At 30.7% G+C, this 19721-nt stretch overlaps 2 protein-coding genes across 3 annotated transcripts; both read left to right on the top strand.

Moving 5' to 3' along the window:
• The first annotated feature begins 2578 nt into the window (after positions 1 to 2578).
• On the top strand, positions 2579 to 7286 carry CARB (carbamoyl phosphate synthetase B). 2 transcript variants are annotated; one of them, XR_003604358.2, is made up of 4 exons: positions 2580 to 4010; positions 4303 to 4995; positions 5297 to 6864; positions 7091 to 7286. XR_003604358.2 is itself a non-coding variant. In XM_028070411.2 (3 exons), the coding sequence occupies exons 1-3, from the start codon at positions 2718 to 2720 to the stop codon at positions 6806 to 6808; spliced, it is 3498 nt and encodes a 1165-aa protein (XP_027926212.2). In that variant the 5' UTR covers positions 2579 to 2717; the 3' UTR covers positions 6809 to 7060. The 2 variants fall into 2 exon arrangements, 1 of the variants encoding a protein (XP_027926212.2); XM_028070411.2 differs by lacking the exon at positions 7091 to 7286 and having other exon boundaries at positions 2579 to 4010; positions 5297 to 7060.
• Positions 7287 to 18150: 10864 nt separating this feature from the next.
• On the top strand, positions 18151 to 19395 carry LOC114183811 (LOB domain-containing protein 1-like). Its single transcript, XM_028070960.2, has 2 exons — positions 18151 to 18541; positions 18790 to 19395. Exons 1-2 carry the CDS (start codon positions 18305 to 18307, stop codon positions 19147 to 19149), a joined length of 597 nt encoding a protein of 198 aa, XP_027926761.1. The 5' UTR covers positions 18151 to 18304; the 3' UTR covers positions 19150 to 19395.
• Positions 19396 to 19721: the final 326 nt, after the last annotated feature.

The following is a 19721-nucleotide window of genomic DNA, read 5'->3' as shown; positions in this document are numbered from 1 at the left end:
GAATTTTAAGCATTATTAATAAAACAATATTAATTTAGTATCTGAATGATATTCTAAAAAAACAACTAAATTAATGATAATTATGTTAAAACTAAGTGTTTTACAAAAATATGTCTGAAAATTTTAGCAGCACCATTGGAGAGTTCTTGCTGAACTGCAGTGGGTTTGGGATGTTTAATTGACACCTACATATGTCTGATATGGTTGCATTGTCTAAGCTAAAAAGGAAAGTGTATCCGAGAGATGAGGTAGTACTGTCAAATTTGATAACTCAAGAAACATACGTGGCCTGTTATTAATTTTTTATATGTATTTAATTTTTTTGAATAAAAATTAATATATCGATATCGTTGTATTTTAAAAAAATAAAATATGAATTTTTATTAATTATAATAATATAGGCTACAATAATTTGAGAAAAATCTCTTATGAGACATGGCCCTTCTTTTTTATATTTGTAATTTTAGTTTACACGTTTTTTATATTTGTAATTTTAGTGTACACGTTTTTAATATTTGTAATTTTCGTTCGAACACTGCATATACAAACGATGCGTGAAGACAAGTGGTACAAAACAATAATATATGTTTTTTAGATAAATATTAATTATTTACGAAAATTTACATTTCTTTTTCCGGTGTCGTAAATTCCCCCTGCTATACTTTATATCACTAAGAAGAGTTAATTTCAAATAACTGACAAAATCATAATTTGATTTTTCTTTAATGAAACACATATGTTCAATCAATTGTAATTTAAATAAGGGTTAAATATATTTTTGGTTTTAAGTGAAAATTGTAATTAGTTTTTATCGAAGTTTTGTTCAATTTAATCTTCCAACTTCACAACCGTGTGAATTTAGTCATTTCAAACAAATTAGCAAATTTTGTTAAATTTATTTAATGTTTTAAACGCATTTCATAATAGCATTTGAGATTTTTACACCTTTTATTAACTAAGAAAAAAATAATAAAACACATTTGAAATGTCAAATAAATTTAACAAAATATGATTAAAAGACTAAATTCATGCAATTTTGAAATTAAAGAACTAAATTAGGTCAAAGTTTTAAAAAAAACGTATACCAATTCTTATAAAAAAATAAGAGATCAATAACATATTTAACCTTTTAAATAAAAAAAAAATCTAAAAATCAAACGACTTTCATACATAACATTTGAATATACATTATCCGCTAAGCTTTTTATACTGTCTTTTTAAAATACACCTAAATTTTTTTATATAATATCTTTAAAATATATCGATATTTATTTTAAAATTTTAAAATATATTAAAAAGATTTTAAGTACTAATGTAATTTTAATACTGAATAGCCAAAGAACCCGCACGGTATATGGGACACAACTTCTTTAGTATTATAATTTTACTCTTTAATAAATAAAAAAATTATTTATTTAATAAAGTAAATGCTTAAACAATTTCGTTTATTTAAAAATAACTAAATATTTTTTCTTTTTAAAAATACCAATAACGTACAACTTTTACATTACTTTTAAAAAAACTATATTATTTTAACAACTTTTAATATCATTCTTTATGACCTGAAAATTATATTATTTTAATATATTAAAAATCTAAATACACGCGTTAGTGATGTGTTTTTGTGAGTATATACAAAAGTATTATATAACCACCATCCCAAAATTAGACTTAATTGAAGAAATCACATGACAGAGAGTAATTAAGGGAGAAAACACTTCAAAATTCAAAGATTTGACAAAAATGTGATTTGCATCTTTGACTTAATTGTTTCTACACCACTACTGGAGTAATGATACGAAAATTATTTAGAATACTTCAAAATTCTTTTTTCCCCATCCAAATTTAATATTATTTTTGTTAATCTATCCGAAACTACATGTACAATATCAATAAAATAAGCAATTTGTTTTGCATATAAAAATTAATTTTAATATATTCAAAAAATTAAATATATTTTTAGTTTGTCAATAAAATTAAAATTTATCTTTTGTTTTAAATTTTTATATATTTTAATTTCTAAACTTTAAAAATTAGTTTATATAATATTTTAATTCAATAAAATTATTATTTTTAGTTTATTTAACAATTTCACACATTAACATTTTTGAGTCTAACCGTATCAAATAATATATATAACCCAAATATTAGTTTGAACTATAATTTTAAAAAATTATTTAAAGTTTGAGAACCAAACTTGTCTTAATATTTTTAATATGAATAAATTTTAATTTTGGGTTAAAATATAGGAAACAAATTCTATTTAAAAATATTAAAATTAATATATTTTAAAATATTTATTACTCAAAATTTCAACATAATAATCATGCCATAAATCTTTGATTGATATTTAATTTCATTTTAAAAGTATTCCAACTTAGTTATATTTGTAAAATTTTATTAATATAATATATTTTTTTTAAAGTGTAATAGATTGTAAAATAACGGTAAAACAAATTTGTTTCCTTAAACTGCATTTACAAATCTGGTTCTTTTGGACAATGTCTTAAGTTGCCCAAGGTGAACAATTAGTACAAAACACAAAAAGAAAAAATAATAATATTTTGATGTGATTCTCCTTTTGTATTGGGAGCGAACCCTACAGAGGCATTTGAGAAAGGTGACGGGGACGGAGGAGCATCTTCCACCCATAAAAAAGAGCACTGAAACCCTAAACCCACTCTGTTTCAGTTTCAGTTTCAGTTTCTTCTTCAACAATGCCAATGGCCTATTGCATATCGCACTTCCCCAAGCTTCTACTCCTCCCTTCTCTTCCACACTCCCCGTCGCGTTCCTCCGCTCTCCTCCCGCCGCCCAAACCTCTGCCCCAAAACCACGCCGTTCCCAAAACCCTACGCGCATGCCCCTCCTCGCGCGTGAAACCAACGCCTCCGGTTCGATGCTCAAACATCGCCGTTGCAGAACCCGCCCCCAAAGTCGGGAAGCGAACCGATATCAAGAAGATCCTAATTCTCGGCGCGGGTCCCATCGTAATCGGCCAAGCGTGCGAGTTCGACTACTCCGGGACCCAAGCGTGTAAGGCCTTGCGCGAAGAAGGTTACGAGGTGGTTCTCATAAACTCCAATCCTGCCACAATCATGACTGATCCTGAAACCGCCGACCGCACCTACATCACTCCCATGACGCCGGAGCTTGTCGAGAGCGTTCTCGAGTCCGAGCGCCCCGACGCGCTCCTCCCCACCATGGGCGGCCAGACCGCACTCAACCTTGCCGTCGCCCTCGCCGAGAGCGGCGCGCTCGAGAAATACGGCGTTGAACTCATCGGCGCGAAGCTCGACGCAATCAAAAAGGCTGAGGATAGAGAGCTCTTCAAACAGGCCATGACGAACATCGGAATTAAGACCCCTCCCTCCGGCATTGGCACCACGCTCGAGGAGTGCCTCAACATTGCCAACGAAATCGGAGAGTACCCGCTCATCGTGCGGCCGGCGTTCACCCTCGGTGGCACCGGCGGCGGAATCGCGTACAACCGTGAGGATTTGTTGGAGATTTGCAAGGCTGGGCTTGCTGCTAGCTTGACCACCCAGGTTTTGATTGAGAAGTCTCTGCTCGGGTGGAAGGAGTATGAGCTTGAGGTTATGAGGGATTTGGCTGACAACGTTGTTATCATTTGTTCTATTGAGAATATTGATCCCATGGGGGTTCACACCGGCGATTCGATTACGGTTGCCCCGGCGCAGACTCTGACGGATAAGGAGTACCAGCGGCTGAGGGATTATTCAATTGCTATAATTAGAGAGATTGGAGTGGAGTGTGGCGGGTCTAATGTTCAGTTTGCGGTTAATCCTGTGGATGGTGAGGTGATGGTCATTGAGATGAACCCCAGAGTTTCCAGGTCTTCAGCTTTGGCGTCTAAGGCTACTGGATTTCCCATTGCAAAGATGGCGGCGAAGTTGTCTGTGGGGTATTCTTTGGATCAAATTCCAAATGATATTACAAAGAAGACACCTGCTAGCTTTGAGCCATCTATTGATTACGTCGTTACTAAGGTAAGCAACTTGGTTGTTGATGTGGCCATCATCAAATATAAATATTCACCAATGTGGCTTGGCGGTATGTTTTTTTTTTTTTTTTTTTAAATTCTATTCAGGTGATGAGTCAACTGCTCATGTAATTAAAATCTGTCGAGTTTATAATATTTAACATTAATGTTATGGAGCAGGACATGTGAGTATTTACACAATGTGTCAATGACAATGTATAATTTCAAATTTGTATTTTGTTTGCAACATTTTCGGAAACAAATTGGATTTACTTCTGTCATGTGATTTTATGGTGCAGATTCCTCGGTTTGCTTTTGAGAAGTTTCCTGGTTCTCAGCCAATATTGACGACACAGATGAAATCTGTTGGAGAGGCAATGGCAGTAGGGAGAACCTTCCAAGAGTCATTTCAGAAAGCAGTACGCTCTCTAGAATATGGATACGCCGGATGGGGGTGTGCCCAGGTGAAGGAGTTGAACTATGACTTGGAGCAGTTGAAGTATAACCTCCGAGTTCCTAACCCAGAGCGCATCCATGCCATCTATGCTGCAATGAAACGAGGGATGCAGATTGACGAAATCTTTGAGCTCAGTTACATTGACAAGTGGTTTCTCACACAGCTCAAGGAGCTGGTTGACGTGGAAAATTTCTTGCTGTCATACAATTTGTCTGATTTGACATATGTTGATTTCTTTGAGGTGAAGAAAAGAGGGTTTAGTGATAAGCAGATAGCATTTGCTACTAAATCTTCTGAGAAAGAAGTACGCAATAGGCGATTGTCTCTGGGTGTTACCCCGGCATATAAGCGAGTTGATACATGTGCAGCAGAATTTGAGGCTAATACTCCTTATATGTATTCTTCTTATGATTTTGAATGTGAATCGGCTCCCACTACAAGAAAGAAGGTCTTAATTTTGGGTGGAGGACCAAACAGAATTGGTCAAGGGATTGAGTTTGATTACTGTTGTTGTCATGCATCTTTTGCTCTTCAGGTTTGTTTTCTTCTCCTTTTTATTAATTGAATTAGATTCCAGGGCTTTTTGCTTTGAACAGTTTTGGCTAGGGTGCGAATGGTGCTGATGCTACTTTATAGTGATCCAATTCTGATATTCAGCCTTAATGATGAAATGTTGATTTTAGAACTTAAGTTGTGTCCCTGTCTAAGAGATCAGCTTGGTGTTTGCTTTGAAATCATTCAACCCGTTGTTTTGTTAACAGTCAAGCTATGTGGTTATTCTGATTTTTATGCAGTCGCCACTCTCTTAACATATTTCACTTTTGTCTATTTTGTAGGATGCAGGATATGAGACAATCATGGTGAACTCAAACCCAGAGACAGTCTCCACAGACTATGACACTAGTGACCGTCTATACTTTGAACCCTTGACTGTTGAAGATGTTTTGAACATTATTGATTTGGAAAGGCCTGATGGTATCATTGTACAATTTGGAGGTCAAACACCATTGAAGTTATCTCTCCCCATACAACAATACCTAGATGAACAAAAGCCTGCATGTGCCAGTGGTGTTGGTCATGTACGTATTTGGGGAACATCTCCTGATTCCATAGATATTGCCGAGGACAGAGAGAGGTTCAATGTGATGCTTCATGATCTAAAGATTGAACACCCTAAAGGTGGAATAGCTAGGAGTGAAACTGATGCCCTTGCCATTGCAGCTGACATTGGATATCCAGTTGTTGTTCGCCCTTCTTATGTTTTGGGTGGTCGAGCAATGGAGATTGTGTACAGCGATGATAAACTGGTGACATACCTTGAAAATGCCGTTGAGGTGGATCCAGAACGCCCTGTATTAATTGACAAATATTTGTCTGATGCCTGTGAGATTGATGTCGATGCACTGGCCGACTCACAAGGCAATGTGGTCATTGGTGGGATAATGGAGCACATTGAACAGGCTGGGATACATTCTGGTGACTCTGCCTGCTCTATTCCAACCCGAACCGTTCCATCAACTTGCTTGGAGACAATCAGGTCGTGGACAGTAAACTTGGCAAAACAATTGAGTGTATGTGGGCTCATGAATTGTCAGTATGCAATAACTCCATCAGGGGATGTATTTTTGCTTGAGGCCAACCCTCGAGCTTCTCGTACAGTTCCATTTGTATCAAAAGCAATTGGCCATCCATTGGCTAAATATGCTTCCCTTGTCATGTCTGGAAAGACTCTCCATGATTTACAGTTTACAAAAGAGGTCATACCTAAATATGTGTCAGTCAAGGAAGCAGTTCTTCCTTTCTCAAAGTTCCCAGGCTGTGATGTGTTTTTAAGTCCCGAGATGCGAAGTACCGGTGAGGTTATGGGTATTGACCCTTCATATAATGTTGCATTTGCGAAAGCTCAAATTGCTGCTGGGCAGAAGCTACCACTTTCTGGTACTGTGTTCCTTAGCTTGAACGACTTAACAAAGCCACATCTTCAGAAGATAGCAAAGGCTTTCGTTGAGAATGGTTTTCGGATTGTTGCTACCAGTGGAACCGCTCATGTTCTTAAATTAGCTAACATCCCTGCGGAGCCAGTGCTGAAGTTGCACGAAGGGAGGCCTCATGCTGGTGACATGATAGCCAATGGAGACATTCAACTGATGGTGGTAACCAGCTCAGACGATGCACTTGATCGTATAGATGGTCTGGCCCTGAGAAGGATGGCTTTGGATTACAAGGTTCCTATCGTCACAACAGTTAATGGAGCCCTGGCAACCGCTGAAGCAATACAAAGCTTGAAGGCCAACTCCATCAAAATGATCGCACTTCAGGACTTCATTGACGGTGAATTTAAACAGTGAGGAAGTTTTTGCGTTCAGCTTCTTTTCTCTCGCAAATGGTTAGACGATAGACACCAGTAAGCAAACACCTAAGCACCTGTGTTTTAACTCTGTATTTAGTACTACTCATTTATGCTAGTCTTGTGTCTACGCAAGCTCAACTATTTCCTCTGTTTTCTGAGATAATAAATTAAACAGTATTTGGGATGTGGCATCGTTTTAGATTGCTCTCCCTCATTAAAGCATATAGCCATATCGTTAATTGGTTTTGTATATTGACTCCTTATACTTGGGCTATTGCAGCATCACGTTAGACTGTACAACTTGCTAGATTTGGAAGTGCAGAAGAATTGCTTGGGATGCTTTCATTTGTTGAGTGAAATTGTCAAAAATATCGAAGGTCATGTAGTCTGTGTCCCGACTCTTGATTTAAAGTGTAGAAGATTTTGTAGTATTTGGATTTTTTAAAGCTTAATAATTATTCTCATTTTTATTATCATACTTCATTTTCAAAATCAAATATCTTAACAAATCAATTCAAACAAGCTGGTGCTTAGATTTGCGTCACACTGCATAGGAAGGTCTCATTATTCGAATGCGTGATAGTGCTTGCTTTTTATACTAGGGCCAGTAAGAGAAGTGAATTTAGTCCATATATTTACAAATATTAATTTGGGCGTGCAATATTTTCTAATATTTGATATAATCTTATTTTGAAAGTATTTTCTGAACGCGAGCTTTGTTAAAATTATCTGAGTTTAACTTTTCTGTATAATATGAAGTTTTCGTACTGTTAATAAAAAAATGTTCTGTTGCGTGACATTAACTAACGTAATTGTAATAGAAGTTCAATTTTTAATGAAGTTCTTGTGTAACTGAGTGGGTTTTCCACACTTAACTGTGGAATTGTATCGGATAAAATGATGAAATAATTGCACGCATGCGTAATAAAGTATATCAAAGTATATTTTAGCGACTGCAGTTTGTATCAAAGTATATCCTTCCCATAGAAACTAAACCATAATATCTTAGAACTTATCAAAGCATAACTATGAATAATAAAGATATTCGATATTAAAAACTATGGTTTAAATGTCACTCCATTTTGGGTCATAGATATTAACCAAACCAATACTATTATTATATTCACTTTTATAAGCTGACGAAAACTCACTCAATAACTGTGTATCCATATTCAACTGATTTCATCTTCGTTGTCGATAAAATTAGAAAATTGAGAAAACACTGAGATTGCAACCCTTGTTTTGGTTATGTTGTCAACTATGTTTTGGTTCTGTCGATGACATGCACATGTATCTGTTTGCTCCAAACAAATGCACAATAACGTTGTTGAGTTTTGATTTTTACGCTGTTGGTTCTCACTTTTCATGTAAGTGAGGCTTCCAAGCTCCAATAAATAAAGTATTTTGATTTGAAAATGGAGGAGAAAAATTGACCTCTAAAAACGTGTCGAAGGGCGAAGAAAATTAAGTAGCATGGTCCTTTATTCTAGATAAAATGAATTAATCATATACCTGGTTTCCACCTGCAATTTGTCAGCTTTTATCGACGGTCTAAGTGCGCAATCCTTATGAATTTGGAAAACCTTTCTAACTTTTTCTCTTTTACTAATACCAATAATTTCATAAATTGTATTCACAATTAATATTAAGTTAAAAATAGTTTGGACTCATTGTAAGCTTAATTAACTTATTCATTTAAAGTTTATTATATTAAAATTCCTTATTTGTTGGATTATCTTATTATTAGAATGTTATTGGACTATTTATAAATATTTAGTCTTATACTTTATATATATATATATATATATATATATATATATATATATATATTTGTGTAAAGGATGTATTAAAAATTTGAAATCAATTTATATTATGAAAATGAGTATAAATGTCTTCTTAGTTCATAGCATAGAGTTAGATTTAAATTTACCTATTAAACATATAATAAATTTATGTTTTTTAAAATGAATTTCTTTAATTTTTTTAATTGAATATTCAATTTTTTAATATTTTTATTTAAATATTTATATCCAACTATGACTTTCATGTTATCAGTATTATGTAAATTTCATAAATAAAATTGCTCTATCAGTATTATGTAATTTTGGATTAATATTTATGTACTAGTCTTGAAATTAACGCTGAGTTTTGAAAAATTAAATTAGTTCGATATTTTTAATAAAAACCAGCATAATTCTTATTATTAACACACTTATAAAAGAAAAATAAAATATAAGATAACCTCCTTCATTTTGAAATCAGTTTTATTTATGAACAATTACAATTTTTCATTTGCATTTTTGAATTACGATCTTTCAATTTACACTTTAACGATTTACGTTTATTCTTAATCGGGAGGATAAAGATAAAGTGAAAGAATAAATGACTGAACAAGTAGAAATAACATAATATATTTTTGTAATAATGTTACAATTTTCATATTCATTAACTATTTTTTGAGAATTTAGATTCAATGCTTGTACAATGTCTTTTAATAAATCAAATATATAGCAAACTTAATATTTTCAATTTGATTTAAAATGTTTGAGTGTTTTATGTGTGGATCAATGCCACCAAAATCTTAAAATCACTGGATTCTTGGGTTATATTGACTATAAAAACAATTCATGCATTTTTAAAAAAAATCTTATTTTTGGTATTTTTGGTTGTTAATGATGGAATAGTAAAGAAATAAAAACAAAAATAAAGTGAAGAATGATAGATGAAAAAGAAAATGATGAGAAATGACTTGTAGGAATGCAAATTGTAGAAAAGTAATTTATCAACGATATAATCCAAATTGCTTCAATCCGCATTCATTTTGTTATTTCTTCTTGATTGTGACTTTTTAGGTGTGTTTAAAAGTGTATATACAATTTGGTTTACATTTGATCTATTTATTCGTATTTCTCCCCTATTTTGATAGTTATTTCACATAACAAAATAAAATAAAAAAAAAAAATGCATGAATTGAAATAACTATCCTAAAATTATCCGTTCTGTGTTGCCTGTAAGTACTGCAACAGTTATTACACATAAACCCCCTCTGAAATTGGCTTCAATTATTAGTTTCGATTACTTTTATTTGCTTCGATTTAGTCTCTTTTAATATCTTTTACTCTAACCAATTTATATTTCAACAATATCCTTTTCTCGATTCTTTTAGCAGAGGGTATCAAACACATTATTATTGGATATATTCTCTTGAAAAAAAAGTGTCGTTGAAGAGTTCTCTTTTAACTAAACCAATTCAATTTAATTGAAGGGAAGGGAAGGGAAGAGAAAAAGAGAAAATGATGAATGATAATAAATGGAAGTAATAAAGAAAATTGGAAGGACTAATGGTATAATTAATAGTAACAACCAACATTCAATATCATTGATTTCTATATATTCCTTGCAGGAAAGGACAAGTGATGATGGTCATTCCCTCCTTCATCAACAACCTCAACAACTTTGCAATTTTCAACTCATGTTTTACAACAAAACATAATTAAAACACATGTTTATCATAAACAACAAACACATCCACATAAACAGCCTAATAAAGATCACACCAACATCGTTTCGTTTCGTTTCATGTATCCCAAAACCAAACAAAAACCAATCACATCAACAACAACAACGAAACCCTTCATATTTCATATATGGTAGTTTTAAAATATTGAATTTCTTTTCTTCCATTGCGGGGTTATAATCTTGTATTGTATTGAGTTGTGTAACTTAGATAAATTTGGTTGTGTGACATGACATGTGATTAGTTATTTATAGCTATTCTCTAATGTATAAATTCTTCACATAAAAAGAAAGGAAAATTTGTCTTGAGTTTATAAAGCATGAATTTTTAAGTGATATATCACCTAAATATTTAAAAGGTTTTACTTCTATATTTAAAAATAAAAATGAGAAAATAGAAGAATCTTTTGATATTAAGTTTAGGAAAAAGTATTGATGTTACATAGGGATGGATAATAATCATGTCCACGTAGATATTGTCTGAATTCATTCCGAATTTTTTGAATTGAATACGCAGATGTACATATTTTCATCATAATACACGTCCTATTTAAATTATTAAAATATTTACAAATAATTAAGTAACCATATATATATATATATATATATATATTTTATTTTTTATTTCTTCTAATTATTTGATTTGACATAAAATTATTTGCATCTCCAATATATTTTTCATCTTATCATAACCTTTATGTAATTATGTATGTAAATTAAAAAAAAAATATGTCTCACATTTGAATATTTTTATTATTTTTTAATATTTTTATTTATTGTATATTTTTCTTTCACGTGAGAATGTTTAATACTCTCAATTTAAGTATTTAATATCATAAACCTTTCATTTACTAGACAATATAAACAAAAAAATATCTTTACTTATTATTATTAATTTTTGTTCATTTGAAGAATTCTTTTGTTTTACTAAAAAAATTTTGTTATTTCTACACCATTTAGTACCTATGTTGAAATTTGAAAAGTTTTGTCTTAGATCTCTGAGATATATTTCATCTTATCATACCCTTAATTATACATTTGTTTTTCTCTGTGCAATTTATTTTAATAGTCTCTCAAATTGTTTATAAGACCCACATTTATTAATTTTTTAATATTTTTATTTGTTGTTTATTTTCATCATGTATAATACTATTTTCATATATTTTATCTAATTATTTTTTAATTTCTAACTCATTATCAATCATACTGTAATTTTTTCACTGTAATTGTACAAATAATTTTTATTTACTACAATATAAAAATTTAATGTAATTGTCATGAATATTTTTTATCACCATCCAACATATATTTCAGTTCAAAAGATACAAGATCTATAATAAAATTTTATTATTATGTTTATTATTTGTTCTTTGCGCATTTTGATCAAGTGATGTATTATAACTTTTATTAGTGTATAAAAAAAAGATTTATTAAAATTTAAAAAATTGAAGTAAACAAACATTTAAAATATATTTTTATTTGAATATTTGTTTTTTTTTAAAATATTTTTTAAATTTTATCAACTAGATTTCATTAATGTTTGCAAATTTAATAAATGTTTTAGTTATGATGAAATTTTATTTAATATTCTAATCTAAAATGTGAACAATTATAATTTATTTTAAAGTATTTGATATCAAATAAACAATCATCCTCATAATATTGAATATTTGATAATATTATGTTTCATTTACCATAATTTCTTATTATTTTATAAAAATTAATTAAAATTAATATTGAAGTAATAAGAAAACAGGTATGAGTATGAATACGAGATTATACCCGTTACTCGGTGTGGATGAAAATTGAACAAAAAATTGATACATGTTGGCTTTATGTATGAGAATGAGGATAATTTGTTCCAAGAAGATAAATATGAGATAATGAAACTCATTCCCTCTTCGCTCCGTTGTTGTTCCTAACTAGGGATGTCAAAAAAATTCATACCTGTGGGTATCCGCGGATAAAACCTGCAACGGGTATAAAACGAATATTAAAAATGGATACCTGCTACCCGCGGGTACAAATATTTTTGATACCCACATGTTAACGGGGCAGATACGGGTATCATAGTATTCGTACCCGTGGATATCCGTACCCGCTAAACTTACACCTCTTGACATTTTTCTCTTTCTTTTCTTTGAAATTTGGCATATACATCAAACCTTATATAGACAATGATGTTTATGGTATGCTTGTTGTCAAATGATGGAATAAAAATAAGAATATTTGGCATGTGACAATTGAGGTTTATTATTTTCTTATTTTGTTTATTTTGTAACAACCAATCGGAGAGAGTGAGTTTGTTAATGAAAACACTAATTAAAGAATTTTCATTGGGTTGAACGTCATTTTATATCTACTTTTACAACTATTTGGACTTGTATCAACTTGAGTTTACTTGAACGTTATTTAAAATTTATGACAATAATGTATTTTATTTAAATTTATGATTAAATATTTATTTTTTAAATAATTTTGCAAATACCCGTGGATATAAAAAAAAAATAGACGGATACTCGCACAATAGATATCCGACATATATGGATACGGATACGAGACAAATATTTATCCAGCGGATAGGATACGTGGGAGCTATTACCTGTACCCTACCCGCCCCGTTGACATCCCTTCTAACTCTATAAAATTAGAAAATAAGTGATAAGTCATCAAATTTATAGTCACATAATAAAATCAAATCAAGATTTTTATAACAACTCAAAAAGTTACGGCGAAAATAACAATCAATTATATATAAGATTTTATTAATTTTATATTAATTATTGATAAGTAATATTTAATATTTAATAGTAATTAACTTTCTCTACTTTAGTTCATATTATATGAATCATAATTAAAAATTAAAAATTAAAAATTAAAAAAAAAACTAAAATTTACATTAACCTCTTCTCAATCATATCCTAAATCTACCTGTCAAACCATTCTCGACTATTTTTCATTTGTTTACAATAATTATAATTAATATTTTGTTTTAATTTTATAAATGGATAAAGTTCTATTGAATCATTTGTTTTAAGGTAAAATTCATTTTTTGAGTTTAAATTATTCTCATTTCGTGGATCAACATTATCTTAGTTATAATGGATAATATAATTTTGTTCTTGTCACGGTGATATGTTGTTTTGCGATTCTGATTCCTGTAGATAAATTGTGATATATATATTTTTTCATGAATTAGTTTGGTTAAATTATATTATAATTTATTGACTTAAAGTCTTCAATTAGTTTGTATGCATTATATTGACTAATTGTGTTATTGCTTCAATTAGGTTGGACCGGTATTTAGTTTTATTATAAGAAAATGATTTTTGCTTGACAAATTTTATTGTTTGTTATTTTTAAACCTTGATCCAATCCAATTTAACGTAATGAATTTTTATTAAATTGAGTGATAGTTTGTCTAAATGTGACTCAACAAAGCTCCTATACACCCCCTAATAAATATACATTTTTTCTAATTTATTTGAAACTATGTTGTTAAATTTTTGCTTGTGAATTTATTTTTCTATTCAAAATTGTATTTTAACTATGAATTAATTTATCATGAAAATTTTTAAAACTGAAATTATTAAATCTCGTTGTTTTGAAGTTTCTTTATAATTTTATATATTATTCCTTTATTATATAAAATATTTTATTGTATTGCTCGGTTCCAGTGGTGATTTAAAACTTTAATTAATTGTATACATTTAAAAGTGAAATATTAATCTCTTGGTAAGTCTAGTGTTTCAGTCATTTATAAAACGTATTTTTAAAATATCAAAGAATAGTTAAAATTTGATTTAAAAGAGTAAAATGTGTAAATATATGTTGTTAAGTATTCTGAATTATGTCCAAATATACTTCCATAAATCATTAGAGAAGATACTACAAAAAAAAAAATGAAAAATAAGACAGTCGATTTATTTCTGTAGATAATTGATTATTTTATTCTTCCAAAACTTATTTGTAAATCAAGAATACACCTATAATATTCTGAAAAACAATTGATTATCTCAGGTTAAACAATTTAATATTCTTATAAATAATGTGAAAAACCAATCATCCTTAGAAATATTTGATTGCTCTTAAAATTAATTATCACTATAAATAATTTATTATTGTTAGTATCATGCAAAGAAATAAATAAAAAAACTTAAAATAAAAAAATAGAAAAACACATAAATGAAAACTTAAAAAGAATTATATAATAAATAAAATTAAATATATACAACATAAATAACATGTAAAAGTACCATCAAATATCTGAAAAACATTTAATCATTAATTTATAGCATTAATATTTTGTGTTAGAATGGTATAATTGAATTTAGATTTAATTATGCCTTTGGTCCCCATTTTGGAGTCAAAATCTCATAATGGTATCCAAATTTTTAAAAGTCTCAAATTGGTCCATTTTTTTGGTTAAAACGTCTCACGTTTATCCTTTCCGTTAAGTTAAGGTTGACGCCGTTAGAGGGAGTGCCACGTGTCAGTTCCTCGATTTTTTGAATTTTTTATTTTTTATTTTGAATTTTTTTTTTAAATTGCCACGTGTTAAGCTGTCATCGTGCCACATGGCAGTGACAGGGTGACGTGGCAGGGACAGTGACACGTGTCAGTATTATGCCAGGTGTCATTCCCATAGTCTCAATTTGGTCCCTTTATTTTAATTTGTCTCAATTTAGTCCCAATTTTTGTAAAAATTAGCAATTTTGTCCCTATTCAAATTGAAACAAAAATTAATTTTATATAAATATTATACAAATATTTTTATTAAATTTGATATTTTTATTATATATTTTTAACATAGCTAAGTTTATTTAAAATTATGTTTCACATTCAACTTTACTTAAAATTGTTTTCAAATTTTAAATTTATATGTGTTTTATTGTTACATGAACTAGTTAATTTATGAATTTTTTTTCTATTAACATTATTTTCTATTAACAACTTTTAAACCATTTTAAATAAAGTTCAATGTAAAATATTAATTAAATGAACTTAATTTGGTTAAAAATATTTACTTGAAATATCAAGTTTGATGGAAATATTTGTGTACATTTATATAGAAATTAAATTTGATTTCAATTTGGAGAGGGACAAAATTGCTCATTTTTACAAAAATTGAGACTAAATTAAAATAAAGGGACCAAATTGAGCCTAAGGATATGACACCTGGCGTAATACTGACACGTGTCACTGTCACTGTCACATACTCTGTCACTGCCACGTGGCACGATGATAGTTTGACACGTGACAATTTTTTTTTATTTTTTTAAAAATATCCAAAAAAAAATTAAAATAAAAAAAATTCAAAAATAATAAAAAATTCAAAAAATTGAGAAACTGACACGTGACACTCTCTCTAACGGTGTCAACCTTGACTTAATGGAAAGGGCAAACGTGAGACGTTTTAATAAAAAAGGAGACCAATTTGAGACTTTTAAAAATTTGGATACCATTTTGAGATTTTGACTCCAAAATGGGACCAAAAACATAATTAAACCTTGAATTTAACACCTGCATGAACCCTTAAAACACTAAAAGAAATCCTCAATTAGAAATCAATATTAAAAATAAGAATATTTAGTTATTATAATAGTCAATTTAAATATCAATTTACAAAATAAAAAATTATTGGTTACTAAAATAATTAATGTTATAAATAAAAAAATTATAATTAATCATTAATTAATTAAAAATTAATTTAGAAACTAAATCATTTTGATAGATAAAATTTAGATAAATAATTTTTAGTGACTAACTTTCTTTAGTAATCAAAACCACGATAATTAATTTTAAAGATCAATTTAATTATCAATTTTAAATTTTTATTCATAATAGTGGTTTTTTTAATAATCAATTATTTAGTAAATTAGTATCTAAAAATTAATTAATATAATTACTAATAATCATTATTACTAAAATTTGTCACTTTTAAGAAGTTTTCCTGTATTCAAAGTTATTTATCAAAAATAATTTAAAATAAAAACACTTTATTGTACAAAATATTTAGACTATATTAAATATCTTACTTTTTTTAATATAAGTAGTGTGAATGACCTAACGGTTTAATCACTTTTTTAAACCTAATGCCTCTGTTCGGTCCCATTCTTTTCTAAAAATGACGTAAAGTGAAGTTTATGTATGCTCTACCACAGGGCTACTACGATTCAATGGGAAACAAAAAATCTTAAAAATTACAAAAGTCCAACTATTTCCACTGCAAACTTCAAACCTCAACTTTATTTTTTTCCCCCAACGCGTGGAAAACTTGATCCTTTCGAGATAACTATTGTTTTAGAACTAATTTCCAGTATTGGATAATGTCTGCTACAACAACCAATTCTTATTCATTTTAAGAATCATTACTTGATTATTAATCTATCATTAACCTAAAAAATTCAATTACTTAATCACGAACGGTTCGAAGAATGTAATGTGAGCATAATGCATTAAAGTTACAAACTTTTCTGTAAGAAATGTTTAACTACATTAATTCTTAATCTTATCATCATGCACACATTGTATGTAAAAGGACTTAATTAATGATGGATATAGCAGAAAAGTCCACTGCAAAACCCGGGAAAAATTTAGGCATAAACGGAGCAAAATTCAATGATTTGAAAAGGTGGAACTTAATGGCAAAAAACTTTGATTATAACAAGTTTATCTTTTTTCCCTTGTGTTCAACGAGCTGAACGGTCCTCCACCAACCTTGCCCCACCCATTACATCTCGTGCAAACATGCAGACACAGACATGTATACATAAATTTCTGCAAACAAAACAAAACAAACACTTGGTTTTTGTTTGGTTTGGTTTGGTTTCTTACACAGACTTTCGTGAATAAATTATAAAACGCCATCGTCATTAGGTGTTAGTTAAGAAAGTAGATAGCACGGTCTCACCGTGGTGGCAGCAACCCCAATAACTCTGTCCAAACGCACCGTTTCTGTCCAAATCACTGCCACTTGTCACCACCAACACAAACACCCGCGTATTTCTTACGTCATTATTACGTAGGATACTGTATTTAAACTGAATTTTGGTATGCACTTTAGTAACAATGGTGTGGGCCATGTGCATGTTGTCCTGAACTAGAATTCTAGAACTCAAAAACTGGACCCCTAAGTGCTGACCGGCACACACATTCCAGAGAATGTGATTATTTATACCGTTTCATTGAACGCGTCAATGGGGTTAACTGTGTAAAGTGTTAATTTTATCCAGCATTTGGTTCAGAAATTTACATGGGTAGTGCAGACCAGGTGTTTGTCAAAATGTATGCATGCATTTTGTTGAATATAATGGTTTAAATGAAATAATAACTAATGAAAAGAAGACGTGTGGCACGTATTAATGAGCAATTACTGCGTGGTTTAAGCAGTTTAATTGGAGTATGACTTTTTTTGCGTTGGAAAGAAGTACCATGACTACTGACTAGGGTCCAAAAAAGCTGGAGGGTGAATAAGACATGACTGTCACCCTTTCTTTTTTCTTTTACTCATCAGGAAAAGTCACTTTACTAGACCTAAGCAAGTTAGGCATAATATAATGTTTTTTTCTATGGAAAATATGTGCTAGAATTGCTTCCATGTGGAAGGGTCTAGGTCTAACTTAACTTGCATTGCAGTGATTGTTATTATTATTATTATTATTACTTGATGGTGTTAAAGTGAAAGGAAATGAAAAAAAAAAGGAAGGAACAAGCAGAATATATAAAAAACGGTTTTGTCAAACTTGGTAAGAGTTTTCATACAATAAGCCAAAGGAGGCATCATAATCGCAACACCTAACAAGAGAAGTGAGAAAAGAAGAGAGAGCGCAGCCAGTTTTAACGAATTTCATACGCTCTTGCTATCTATAAAACCCAAGTTTTGGCTCCCAAACAACCCCACGCTTCTTCACTCTTTGTCCCTCAAACACACCAAGTAGAAGCCAAACACAAGACAACAAAATATTCAGGGTCAGCAATGGAGAGTGACGCAAACACCCTCTCTTCCTCTCCCACATTCTCTCACTCCTCCAATACCCTTTCTTCTTCTTCCCCTCCCCAACTTGTCATGACCCCTTGTGCTGCATGCAAAATCCTTAGGCGAAGATGTGCTGAGAAATGTGTGTTGGCACCTTATTTCCCTCCCACCGAACCCGCCAAGTTCACCACTGCTCACAGAGTCTTCGGTGCCAGCAATATAATCAAGTTCTTACAGGTAAATAAGTGAATTTTAACCCTAACTCAACTAGTTAATTTCGACTTTCAACACATTTACACCAAGACATATACATATCTAATAGATAACGGATAGAACAATAAATCGAACAAATAATATTTTTAGCATATGTTCTAATTCATAGTTCTGATACTATGTTAGGAAACAGATTTTTATACACCTTAATGCATTGTATTGAGGATTGAAGAACTAAATTGATGACATTGTTGTTTTGGTTGGATTTGCAGGAACTTCCGGAGTGTCAGAGAGCTGATGCAGTGGCGAGCATGGTTTACGAGGCTGGTGCAAGAATAAGAGACCCTGTATATGGAAGTGCAGGTGCAATTTGCCAGCTCCAAAAGCAAGTGAATGAACTTCAAGCACAGTTAGCAAAGGCACAAGCTGAGGTTGTAAACATGCAATTCCAACAAGCCAATCTCGTGGCTCTAATTTGCATGGAAATGTCACAGACTCCACAGGAATCACCCCAACAATCCGTCGACAATTTCATCACAAGTCCTTCCCACAGCAGTGGCTATCAGAACAATCTCAGTTTCTTTGAGGATAACACCAACCTAAACTCTCTATGGGAGCCTCTTTGGACATGATTATCATGAACCAGATTTATACTAGACATTTCATAAATGTTCCCATGACATTCTCCTAAGGAGAGGTTCAAGGAATCAAGTAGAACTAATAAATTATAAAAGTAACTTTGGCAGCTATAACTCATGGGTAGGAAGATTTTGGAGAAATTAATGGTCTTGCTTTGCACAATGTTGGCAAAGTGATGGTTTTTTTTGAAACATGTAATGGTTTCAATATTGAAGAAAACAGGGGAAGTGTTATGCTTTCGTGTGTTTGTATGCACTGGTATTTTAAATCTGGAACACTTTTTTTGGTCACCTACCATAATCATTCAAAAATTGATCTCTCTCATGAATGGTTAGTTCCATGTCAAAGCAACTTTTGACCTTATGACTTTGGATTCGTTATGGTTCTACCAAAACAAAAAAATTCCTTTGTGGATATAATGTCAATCAAAACACAAATCTAGGCAATATCAAGATGGAAGACCGAACAACCACAATGCAAGAAGACAATTATTACGTTAATTAACAGTGATTTGCAACTTTATTTGACCTCTTCGACCATATTTCAATAAACTTGCTATATTAAA

Source organism: Vigna unguiculata, chromosome 5, assembly GCF_037176805.1.
Source record: "Vigna unguiculata cultivar grain cowpea cultivar isolate G323 ecotype 2 chromosome 5, ASM3717680v1, whole genome shotgun sequence".
Classification (NCBI taxonomy): domain Eukaryota; kingdom Viridiplantae; phylum Streptophyta; class Magnoliopsida; order Fabales; family Fabaceae; genus Vigna; species Vigna unguiculata.
The sequence above is the reverse complement of the archived record's forward strand: the minus strand, read 5'-3'. Positions and strand labels throughout refer to the sequence as shown.

Coding starts and splice junctions, on each gene's coding strand:
- CARB (XM_028070411.2), top strand. CDS start 2,718: ATGCCAATGGCCTATTGCATATCGCACTTCCCCAAGCTTCTACTCCTC. Junction 4,011..4,302: donor TTGATTACGTCGTTACTAAG/GTAAGCAACTTG, acceptor TTTATGGTGCAG/ATTCCTCGGTTTGCTTTTGA. Junction 4,996..5,296: donor ATGCATCTTTTGCTCTTCAG/GTTTGTTTTCTT, acceptor TCTATTTTGTAG/GATGCAGGATATGAGACAAT.
- LOC114183811 (XM_028070960.2), top strand. CDS start 18,305: ATGGAGAGTGACGCAAACACCCTCTCTTCCTCTCCCACATTCTCTCAC. Junction 18,542..18,789: donor ATATAATCAAGTTCTTACAG/GTAAATAAGTGA, acceptor TTGGATTTGCAG/GAACTTCCGGAGTGTCAGAG.